General features: G+C 44.2%; 1 protein-coding gene across 2 annotated transcripts in view; it reads right to left on the minus strand.

The window, feature by feature from the left end:
• Positions 1-12,807, minus strand: part of CSMD1 (CUB and Sushi multiple domains 1) — a 1,601,557-nt gene that overhangs the window by 369,389 nt on the left and 1,219,361 nt on the right. For both annotated transcript variants that reach the window (XM_074329288.1, XM_074329289.1), the window contains exon 11: positions 12,671-12,774. In XM_074329288.1, the coding sequence (XP_074185389.1) occupies positions 12,671-12,774 (104 nt within the window). The remainder of the gene's footprint in view (positions 1-12,670; positions 12,775-12,807) is intronic.

Here is a 12,807-nt window from a genome sequence, read left to right on the forward strand (position 1 = left end):
TTCCTATAACCAGGGCACACTGCACTGAGAGAGCATCTAGACTCGTTCACAGGAAAATGGGTCAGTGTGCTTTAAAGGCTAATCGCCCCCATACGATGCAATAGCCTTAAGATGTTTGGCTGCTGGTAATATCAGTGTATGTGAGAGATCTCATTTCTGACGAGCTCTTCTCTTTGGCCCCAGCTAAAGGATTCCACAGCTGTATCCACATGCACATCAAATGTGTTTGCTAGAAGGGGTGGCTAAATGAAAGTGACTATTGTACCACACATGACGCCTATGGGAGTCCCTGTGTTGTGGGGTCACAGCTTGTTTCTTGCTGTGGCTGATTACAACTCCCTGGGGTGAATATACCACAGGGTTTCCCTGTTCACCTGTTACAGGATACTTACATCGTTTCCACTTTTTATGCAATTATGAATAGTCACTGAAAACATTCCTGTAGGGTAAATTGCATTTCTCTAGGGTAAATACCTAGCAGTGGGACTGCTAGATCACATAAGTGAATATTTAACTTCATTTGAAATTGCCAACCCCTTTTCCAGAATTGCTGTACCATTTTCCATTCCCATTTACTGTCTCAAAGATGACATAGAGTATTTTTCTACTTATGTGACAGTCTCTAAAATAAAATTATGGGATGGAGACTAGATCAGGGGTTCAGGGCTTAGGGTGGAAGAGAGTATGACTGACTACAAAGCCATAGCAGGTGGGGGTGGGGGTGACAGACCATTCTACATCCTGACTCCGGTGGTGGCTATAAAAGTCTATACATGTGTTAATAACTGTAGCTCTGTACACCAAAAACTTATATTTTACTGTATGCATATTAAATAAAAACCTGAAGAAAAAAAACAAAACAAAAAACCTACACCACTACCTAACTCTGAGCAAATTACAAAGCTATCAAAACTTGAAACTGAAGCAATGTAACACATGGAAGTAGTTACAACTCCATCCTACTGGCAGCTACCTGAGAGGAAAGAAGTGTGCTAAACATTTAAAATATTCATTTCAATTGTAAATTGGGCAATTGAAAAGTAAATGCTATTTCTGTGTAAAATTGACCTAAAACTATGTTAAGTTTTAGACTTAAGTGTTAAGTCATTGTAGGTGACACCCTGAAATCTCATAAATTCTGCAGAAAGTGTAGAAAATGCACTGCTACTTGAAATATAAGTTTTAGTTGGCCATTTGCCTTAATTGGGTTGATTCAGTGTGAGCTGGAGATTAAAAAGGAGATGTTAAGACACAGTGTGTGGTCTGTCGAGGCACCTGGGTGGAACCGTTCCACTCACGGTGAAGTAAAACAGGTTTAAGGGGATCCAGAGATGCTCTGCTGAGCTCCCACCTGAAAGCTGGCAGACACAGAGCTACCGCCAGTCATGGCCAACTCGGTCCTTCAACAAACCAGGATGGAAGGAAATTAACTGGTCATAACTGCAATCTTCAGTTGTGCACGTACCGTGTTCCCCAAAAATAAGACCTAATTGGAAAATAAGCGCGAGCATGATTTTTCAGGATGACATCCCCTAACAAGTGCCCTAATGCGTCTTTTGGAGGAAAACTTAATATAATACCTGGTCTTATTTTCTGGGAAACACGGTATTTAAATGCCATATTGACCAGGCCCTGGGAGCACATCAGAGCACAGGCAGCGCTGATGGCATTCAGGGTTCTCCGTGCACCCGGCACCTGCACGGCAACTCCCAGGTGAGGGTCACACAGGGCGCATCTGTTTACATGGCATGTGCCAGTACAGTGAACGGGGACAGGAGGAGGGGAATAGGCTGTGACTTATACATCGAGCTGACTCTGAAAAACAACTCAGACATTGTCTTTACAGAATAAACTGTCACAGTATCAGGTATAAGGTCAAACCAGGAGATCACACGTACATATGCTGAGGTTGTTGGGAATCCCCCAGCGCCATCAACATGAGGTTGACTCATGAACACATTTCATTCACATGTGAAACTTTGTCCACTGGGCAGCCTGCAGCATAGGAGACGCTGTGAACCCCACAGTTGCAACCTCTACCTTAAATTCACGAGACACCATCAGAATTATAAAGCCTTTCTATGTGGAACCTTATGAAAGAAACATCTAACGCTAACCTCTTATCTCTCATCAAAGGAAGAACAGCGGACTGGGGCCCAATGTGAAGTCACTGTACAGATGTCTGTTTCTGTTTGCAGCCAGATGCTTGAAAAGCCTGTCAGGACCTGAAGGCTTTTTTCATTCTCCTCCACACTATGCATGGTATGAACCCTGCAAATGGCACAGAGGGGACCAGAAGAGGACTCTGAAGGAGATAAAGGAAGGCATGCTTGTGTGGGACCCCAGGACCTGAAAAACAGTGTTGGGAGAGATGTCCTGTGTGCCCCGACAAACAGACCACCCAGACTTGGTGTTTCCAGACCCCTGACAAGGCCACAGCAGGTTCCAGGTGAGCTCATTCTCCTCTGAGAGGCAAATGGTGTCCCTCTCACAACAGCGGCAGCAAGGGAACTGATGAAAGACCCCCAGGAACATTGTGTGTCCAAGGGGAGACTTCCATGTCCCCAGGGGCCTAAGACTCTCCTTTCTGAAGAAAGGCAATGAGGCAGCTGCACATGTGACAGAAACCCCCCACACCAGTTACCCAACCCAGGAAGACTCTGTCTGCAGATTGCAGGGTGGGACGCCCCTCTCCACCCTGAGATATGGGCAGAGGGGAGGTTAGGGGATAAAGGGTGAGATGGGGAGGGAAGTACTCCTGGGGGATCCCACCAAGCCCTCCCCGCAGACCCCACTGACACCAGGTAAGCAAGCATAGCATGACAGTGCATTAAAGACTTCAACAATTAACCCGTCATTGGAGCCCCAGACCACAAAAACTGACCAGAACTTCATGCTAAACCTTACCAGGGTGACTGCCTGCCAAAGTAAGAGATTTATATCTTACCCAGTGTGTCCTTGAGCATGACAGACATAATAGCCAGGATACAATATCAAGAGCCCAGAAAAAATCACAACTTGAAGGAGAAAAGACAATTACTTGATGACACCTAAAAGAATCAATGTTGGAATTACCTGACAAGGATTCTAAAGCAGTCATCATGAAAATGCTACAATAGTCAAATGAAAAACAAAAAAAAATCTTAGCAATAAAAGAGAAATGATAAAAACAGAACTAGATGGAAATTATTGAATAAAAACAAAACAATACTTAAAAATAGCTTGATAGGCTTAAAGTAGAGGGGATTGGTGTGATGATATTGGTTGAACATGAGAATAGATCAGTAGAATTCCCCTACACTGAAAAACAGAGCAAAACAAGTTTTTGCAGGGACCTGTGGGACAGGAAAAAAAAAGACCCAACCTTCCTGTCACCAGAATCCCAGGAGGAGAGAAGGGCAGTGAGGCTGAAAGGGTGGCGAAAAAGTAACTGGTGCAAACTCCTCAAATGTGGGAAGACACATAAATCTACAGTTTTAAGAAACTGAGTGAACCTCAAACAGGATAAACTCAAACAACTCCATGCCAAGACATATCTAATTAAACATTGAAAACTAACAACACAGAACACAATCTTGACACCTTACTTAAAGGATAATACCCATATGACGTCACTCATATGTGGGATGTAAAACTGAAAGCAACAAAGGAACTAGACAAAGAAACAAAAACTCATAGACACAGACAACAGTTTAGTGGTTGCCAGAGGGTAAGGAGGGAGGGAGGAGGTAGATGAGGGAAAAGGGGGTCAAATATATGGTCATGGAAGGAGAACTGACTCTGGGTGGTGAGCACACAATGTGATATATAGATGATGTATTATAGAATTGTACACATGAAATCTATATAATTTTACTAACAAATATCACCCCAATAAATTTAATACATTAAAAAAATAGCAGTGATTTCCTGTCTGACACTGTGGAGGCCAGAAAGAAGTGTCATAAAATATTTCAAGATTTGAAAGAAAAAAGTAGTCAACCACATTTTCTACATCCAGTGAATGTATTCTTCAGAAATAAAGGGAAAAATTCTCAAAGTATTTATTGTTAATAGCCTAATCTTAATGATTGGCTAATTGATTCTTTGAAAGTTATTCAAAAGGAAAGAAATAATAATAAGAGGAACTTGCAGCATTGGGGCAGAAGTAGGAACAAAGAATAGAGCAGAAATATGGGAATATAAAGTATATTATTCTTCCATAGCGAGTTCTGTGAATAATTCAATGGTGGAAATTAAAATTTTAAAACCTGATACTTAAGTCAATGATATTTAACAGTTGGGACCTAAATGGAAGTGAGGATTCCACACTTCAAAGGAGTAAATGTTGATATGAGCTGTAGTAGGATGGATAATGGCCACATCATATGATGACATGAAGAATGATTCACCAGGAAGACATGACAGTCCTAGATGTGTACACACCAAATATCGAGCTTCAAAACACATGAAGCAAAACCTAGAGAGCTGAAAGGTGAACTAGACAAATCCACAAGAATAGCTGAGAACTTCAATAGCCCCCACCCTGTTTTTCAGCAACCAGGCAGAATTACCTAGAATATAGAAAATACGAATACTATAGTCATCCAACAGGATCTAATTGACTCCACCCAACAAGAGTAGAACGCGTATGTTTTCTAAGCACATATGGAACATTCACCAAGGTAGACTATATCCTGGAACTGAAAATAGACCTGAACACATTTAAAGGAACTGGAATAATACTGAATGTATTTTCTAATCATAATGAAATCAAACTAGAAACTATTAACAAAAAGGCAACAGGAAAATTTCTAAACATATGGAAATTAAAGAACACAGTTGTACGTAATCCATGACCCAAAGAAGAAGTCTCAAGGGAAACAAACAAACAAAAGACATGGGAGTAAATGAACATGAGAACAAAAGCATGTTCCCTGAAGCTAAAGCCATGCCAAGAGGAAAATTTATAGTAATAAATGACTGTGTTAGATTGGAGGAAAAGTATGAAATAATCACCTAAGCCCATAACTCAAAACACTACAAAAAGTAGAGCCATATGAACCCAAAACAAGCAAGAGGAAGAGTATGACAGAGATCAGAAATCAACAAAATGCAAATAAAAACAATAGCAAAAAAAAGCTGTTTCTTCTAAAAATCAATATAATTGATAAACTTCTAAGAAGAGTGAGTGAGTGAGAGAGTGAGAGAGAGAGACAGAAAGAACCAGTATCAGGGAAAAAAATAGTGGGTATTACTACAGATTCACTAGTCATTCAAAAGATGATAAAATATATTATGAACAACTTTAGACTCATAATTTTGACAATTATTAAAAATAGACTGATTCCTTGAAAACCACAAACTACCAAAAGTCAACCAAGATGAATGAGACAATGTGCCCAGCACTGTAACTATAACATAAATTGATGTTCTAATTAAAAATCTCCCCCCAAATAAACCTATAGACCTAGATGGTTTCAGTGGAGAATTCTACCAATCTTCTGTAGAAAAATTAACACAAAGTTTTCATAAACTCTTCCAGAAAGTAACAAATGATAACAATACTTCCTAACTGATTTAGGGTAGCCAGTATTAATCTGATACCCAAACCACAGCAAGACAGGGAAGGAAGGGAGGGAGGGAGGGAAGGAGGGAGGGAGGGAGGGAAGGAAGGAAGGAAGGAAGGAAGGAAGGAAGGAAGGAAGGAAGGAAGGAAGGAAGGAAACAAGGAACTACAGACCTATATCTTTCACGAACGTAGGTACACAGATCCTCAACAAAGTCCCAGAACTCTGAATCCTATAATGTGTAATAGGAATTATACTCCACCACAAAGTGGAATTCTTTCCAGTTACGAAAGATTGGTTCAACATTCAAAAATCAATCAATATAACCCACCATATGAACAAAGTAAAAAAAGGAACATGTTATATCATGTTTCCCTGAAAATAAGACCTAGGTGGACAATCAGCTCTAATGCATCATTTGGAGCAAAAATTAATATAAGACCTGGTATTATATTATATTATATTATATTATATTATACTATATTATTATATTATAAAGACCCAGTCTTATATTGTAGTAAAATAAGACCGGGTCTTATATTAATTTTTGCTCCAAAAGACACATTAGAGCTGATTGTCCGGCTAGGTCTTATTTTCGGGGAAACACGGTATTAGTTGACACACAAACAGCATTTGATAGGTGACATGACACCCGTGTCATGAGTCAGAAGAACAGACACAGTAAACACATTGGCTCTCTCCCCCTTGTTCCGTAGGTTTAATGCAATCCCTGCCCCAGGCCCAGCAAGGTCTTCACATGTATACGCAAGGTTACTCTAAAGTGACATGTAATGTCACAGGCTCAGAATAGCTAAAAAGACCAAGTAGCTAGAAAAGGCAAAGTCCCCTTAGACTTGACCCCAATTCCCAAGTTATAAAAAGTTCATAAATTGGACCTCATCCAAATGAAAACCCCTTGCTCTGTGAAGACCCACATATAAAGAGGATAAGGGGAACAGGAACAGACGCAGAGAAGATGTCTGCAAACTACATATTCTACCCAGAACGATTACCTAGAAAATACAGAGAACTTGCAAAAGTTAATGGTAAAAACTCAAACACTCCAATCAGAAAATGGGGAGAAGACCAAAGAGGGAGCACAGACAGCACAGAAGCTGTAAAAACATGTTCAAGCCCGTCCGCCCTTGGGAGACGCAGCTGAGACCACTAAGAGAGATCCCTCTGTACCTATCAGAGCAGAAACAGTCAGCTACAGGCCATTTGCTGGTGACGATATGAGAAGGTGGGCCACTGAGACACTGCTGGTGGGGACGGAAAACAACGCAGCCATTCCAGAAGACAGGCAAGCGGTCTCCCAAAACACACATGTGACACACATACGATCCAGCACCTACAGTCCTAGGGGTCTGTGCACAGGAATGAAAACTCACGTTCACACTAACACCTGTACACAAACCGTTACCGCAACAGCTTTGTTCCTTACAGTCCAACGGGAAACAAGCCAGGTGTCCCACTTGGGGGAATGTTAAAGAGTGGTACATCCAGACCGTGGAAGGAGAGGCAGCAGTAAACAGGAGAGCACCCACGGAGCACACCATACCCAGGGAGGCTCGCAAGCACAAAAGGTTACACAGTGTGCCACTGTAGGCAACACTGCTACAATGACACCGTTTCACAGTGGTTGTCAGATGCAGGCATCAGCTGGGGTGGGGGTGGGGGCGCACAGATCAGTGCGGTGATGAAAGGGCAGCCGGAGTGAGATTCGTAATGTTGGAGATATCCTGTCTTGACCGTGGTGGTGGGGACGTGAACTCCAAGAGGTGACAAAATCGTACAGAACTTTCTACACACACACACACACACACACACACACACACACACACGTGCACACACATGTGAATACAAGTAAAAATGGGGAAATTTCAGTTAAGATTGAGGAACCATATGAGCGTACATACCCTGCTCGTGACGTTTTATTACAGATTCGCAAAATGTTACTATTGGGGAAACTGGCCAATGAATGAGGATCACTTTGTATTAACACGTTGCGTACGGATCACGAGAATCTTCACGTAGGATTTAAACGCTGCCTTACGCAACGTGTTAAGACCTTGGGTTCAAGTATCAGTCAGGCCGCCTGCTGTGTACATGCCCATGAGCTGGACCTCTCCTCGTCTTCTCCTAGCAAGTGAAATGATTCCCTCGTCACAAGCCTGCCACGACACAAGGGAGATTCAGTAAAGTGACACTTCAATCTCCTCTTTTCTTCTCCCTTCTAGTACATTTCTATCACCTACAGTGTTTCCCCCAAAATAAGACCTGGCCAGACAATCAGTTCTAATGCATCTTTTGGAGCAAAAACTTCTATTACGTAAGACCCAGTCTTATATTAATTTTTGCTCCAAAAGACACATTAGAGCTGACTGTCCAGCTAGGTCTCATTTTCAGGGAAACACTACGTCCCTGCCTCAAGAAACTACAGAAAGTACAGCAATATAAACCCAAAGCAAGCGAGAGGAAGAGTATGATAAAGCTCAGAAATCAACAAAGTACAACTAGAGAAACAATGGGGAAGAAAGCTAGTTCTTCTAAGAATCAATATAACTGAGACACTTCCAAGACGATCATGAACACTGCAGAACTCTGCATGTTTTAGCACAGCAAGGCAGAGATGGTAACTGTATTATACAGCAGTACCTTCTCTTTGCCCTCTACTTTAAACTTTTAAAACAATGTTTCATTAACTATCGTATTTTACACTTATCCTGAGGTTGAAAGGTGCACAGCAGGGGACAAGCACCTGAAAGGTAAATGTGTGCCCTTTATCGTTTTCAATGTATTTATCCCCCTGAAAAAGAACAACTTCACTCCTGAGGTTAATTTAATGTCAAGTACACACACTACAACTTTAAATGGTCCGAGGGATAGAAAAGAGATCCATGGTGAGCAGTGTCTAAAGAAAGGCACGTGCTTCTTGGCTCCTTCAAGAAAACATCCACAGCGAGTCAATACTGGTGATAGAATTGGCAGAACAGCTGGGAAATGACTCGGGGTTTTCTGGATCCCAAGTTCACTGGCAGTATCTGCATCCCGCCTGCTGCAGGGGTGCTGAGTGCCTCGGGATGTGCGATTCCTCTGCTCTGCAGGATGTCCCCAAAGGCAACTCCCCAGGCCCCCCAAGGTCCCAGGATGGTTTGCTTTCCCGACACCCCACAAACAGCTGGTAACCCAAATATTAAATGCCACTGCAGCAGTCAGCTCCTTTCTGTGACAGGGTCGTTGGGACAGAGAACCCAGGTGCTGTAGGGTCTCCAGGGAGGGTGTCCCCCGCTCACCCTCTCCGGGGGGGCTTGAAAGTTGGACAGTGTCTCCTCCTCCATGTGTGGACCAACCCCCAAAGCCCATTGTTACTTCCCTCTGAGTCCGACAATGTCTGTCAATAAATGTGTCTTCCAAGAAGCAAGCAAGAAAGCCTCCAATAACGGGATGGAGACAGGGGCGCTCACAGTGGACGACGTTTCCACGGGGACAGAGCCCCAGCATTTGCGTCTGGCTTGGGCGACCCGACACATTGTATGCAGAGCGACGGCCACAGCCCGTCTTACGTAGTTTCCTAACTTACACCGCTCCAGCTTCTCTCCAAACCGCTGGGGATGTAAGTGGTTGAGTGCTCTGAGAACACAGAGGTACCTACACACACCCAGCAGTCATTACCGTCTGCTTTCTTAGGGCCTTCCCACGGCTTTTATAATAACAGCGGACAATGGCCTGCAGCCCAGGGCAACAGCAGGGAGGTGGTGACGGTCCGACCGGGGCCACGGCAGCTTCGAGAAGCAAGCAGCAGCAGCAAGGACAGCAGTGGGCTGCCTGCCCCTCAGACAGAACTGCTGTCCTGCGGGGCCGACCCGCCACGCGGCCAGGCAGAGGCACCACCACTTTGCTCTGACCTCCCTCCACTGATGCTCCTGGTCACTCCCTTCGAGGGACGGACCTCTGCCACCTGGGACCTGCGCCCGCAGCCCCGGGGCCGCCTGAGTGAACGCCCTGGCCCTGTCACCAGCTGCTCATCTGCCGAGGCCACAGAGGCCACGGGAGCCATCACTCCGGAAGCAGTTCCTCTGCAAGTTAAACATGAGAGACTCGTCAGTAAACAGAGGGTGCCAAAAAAACGTATCCACTCCGGTGTATTCTTGCGGAGGCCTCAGTAGGGATCTATTAATTTGTCTTAAATCTGTCATTGTGTAAAACTAACCTCAGTAAATTCACCACCTCTTGGGGAGATCAGGCTATTAAAAGAGCCCCTTAACATTCAATTATTCTCTTTTTTGCCAAGAACGTTAAAAATATAAAAAGCCATTGATGGAAATTAGAATTTTTAAGACCAGATTTAGGGTGAGCTGGTTTAGGCTGTACCACATTGTGAAATTCTCCTGAAAGTCAAGATCTGAATAGAAATCCATACACCCCCCCAACAAAGGCACCCATAAAATACTGACGCTGAGGTAGCAATACCAGCTTTCCATGAAACAGGGTCTTCTATTTTACTTGCTGTACGTACTGTCATGGGATTCCGTGGTTCTAGTATGTGATGCCTGGTACAAAACCGGCCCAGCGTATCTGTCAGTTCTCCAATTAATTCTGAACTTCATGCGGAGAACAATGTCTGACATATAAGTACACACACATATGCGATGATGTATTCTCTAAAATTACCTGTTTATTTGAAGCCCCCAGTTCGATCTGACTGTTCTTTCTTTCCCTGTCATTCTGTACACATGGGACATATCAGTGGCTTTTCTTCTTTCTACTGGGGCTGATTAAATGCCCAACTGATCTCAGTTGCATTATGTTCCCCAAAGGGCATCTCAGTTTGATTCACGTGGCTATTTCATTTTCATTCAGAGACCTGAGCTATCGAGAGGACGTGCTCACAGCACTGATGTCAACATAACGCACAGCCGGCTCGTGCTCGCTGAACGACACGCAGCGCCAGGAAAGCGTGTGTGGCTTCCAACCCTAACGGTGGCCTCAAGGGCTGTACGTGGCCTTACTTGGCTATATTTATATTTTATATTCCACGTTAGAAAATTTCTCCCATTTGTTTTAGTGGCACCCTTTCTTAAATTAGACATTATGGTACTAATAACACAGTTTTATGTGTGGCCACATTTCTTATCTCTCCAGGGTTTTCGCATGTGTTATTTCATTTTGATCCTTACCACAGGCAGGGAAAGTTTATTATACATATTTTACAGCCATGGAAGCAGAGGTACACAGCGGTAAGGTGACATCCCTCAGGGTCACAGAGACAGTTAATGGCAACGTTAGAGCAGAGACTCCATCTTTCTGGCCCAGTGCCACCACAGCGTGCAGACGTCTGGGCCGCACTCTGCAGGAATTGCACGTTTATAAATAAATGCCACTTTTAGCTGGTGATTCGGCGCAGAGAGTGACTATTGGTGAGGGGGTGGGGAAAAGACCCTCACACCCTGTGCAGGAAGAGGAAACCGATGCCAACATTTGGGGGATAATTGGAAAAGCATAACCGTGGAAGTGAAGACAGCCCTGAGTCCTGAAACTCCTCTGCTGGAAGTTTCCCTGAAGGTATTAAAACACGACAACAATGTTCTCCTTCGAAGTCATGCACTGAATAGCTGCTTATGAACACAAACCCAGGGCGCGTGGGGAGGGCAAGCTTGTCAGAGCATCACGTCCAAAGCACGTGACCAGGTGCTAGAAGGGCATGGATGCCAGAGCAGAAGCTTGGGGTTTAAATGCACCAAGTATGTGAACTGCGGTGAATCTAACTAAGCCTCAGTTCCATCATCGGTATGGTAGGATCTCATTAACCCCTAACTCGGGATGCAGGTGAGGGTCGGGGAGGTAACATGCACTGCGCATTTGCAGTGCATGCCAACTAAGAGATAATCAATAAACGTTCACTACAGCATTACCTGTGCAATCATTATAACGATTACCCTAAGTCACGCGCCAGAAACATGATTTCAATCATTAGTGGTAGTAACAGACCAATAAAAAGGTCAGGCAGAGACATGCAGTGACAGGGAAAGATGCCCACCCTATGATAAGTGAAAGGGGTACATGCCCCGTGTAGTCAGGGTGAGGGCCCATTAATTTTTAAAGGTGCAGGCAGCATCTTCTGGGGTGGCACTTTTCAGAATGTGAATTATCTCAAAAGTAACTACCAAACCAAAGGTGAGTGCGCACAATAGCAAGGGCTGTATTTCCCAGCAGAATGAGAAGTTGAAGGAGTCAGAGGCAAGCTTTCTCCCAGATAAAGAGAAAGCTGCAGCAATGCCTATGGGGACTAAGAAAAAGCAGAACATTCTGCAGAATGACTTCTGTTGACAAAAGCCGTGTCTGGCTTAGTTGTTTCAGGAGCCACTGCATGATGCTATCTGTGCAACATGCAAAGCAGGTGACAAAGGTACACAGACATTTCTCTCTGTGCTGAAAACACCCAGGGGCAAAGATAGCCCTGGATCTTATGTTTAATTTTGACAGACTAGGTCTCATAAAAAGTGACCAAACTGTCCTCAGGGCCCTGCACCTGGAGATAGCTGACACCCAGAGTAAGGAGCACACTTCAATTCCAGCAGCAAGTGTCACAGGACGCATGTCACCTGGCATGAAGGCTGCCTGTGCTTGCCGGGACTCAGTACGGCGTGGCACAGCTACGTGGTGACTTACCTGACGCCCTCTTTCCCACAATCCCTGATGCTTTCAATGTGCAGTATGACAGAACGCAGGGGTTTTGGAAGACATGACATTATTCCAGAAAAAGACTGGGCTTGTGTTCCGAAAACACTAGTAATACACTGCCCCAGGGAAGGACAGGGGAAGGGCTGAGGGGGGGGACTGGGGTGAGACAGTCCTCATTTCTTCTTTCTCCTCTTCTGTAAGTTCTAAGTTCTTGCCATATTGTCTGATGACTTGGACAAAAACATTCATAGAGATAAAACACGACCCTCAATCAGTCCTCGAGTGACGTCACACTTGGAAACCACTAGACACCATTTGTGGCGTTTACTAAACTTTTGAGTCAGAAGTGGGAGTCTGCACCAGAATCTCACGTGACGTTCCGTTTGCACACGTAACTGCACGAGAGAGGGGGACGAGAACAGAAATCGCAGACTTACACATACAAGACGGTCCTGGTGTCCCCCACCTTCCCAGCATCGCCCACCGTCAGGGTGTCGTAGCCTCGCTCCAGTTCAAACTCCTCGAAGGCAAGCTTGATGACCTAAATGGAGGACAAAGAGAGTGACTTAGCGAA

Source organism: Rhinolophus sinicus, linkage group LG04, assembly GCF_036562045.2.
Source record: "Rhinolophus sinicus isolate RSC01 linkage group LG04, ASM3656204v1, whole genome shotgun sequence".
Classification (NCBI taxonomy): Eukaryota; Metazoa; Chordata; class Mammalia; order Chiroptera; family Rhinolophidae; genus Rhinolophus; species Rhinolophus sinicus.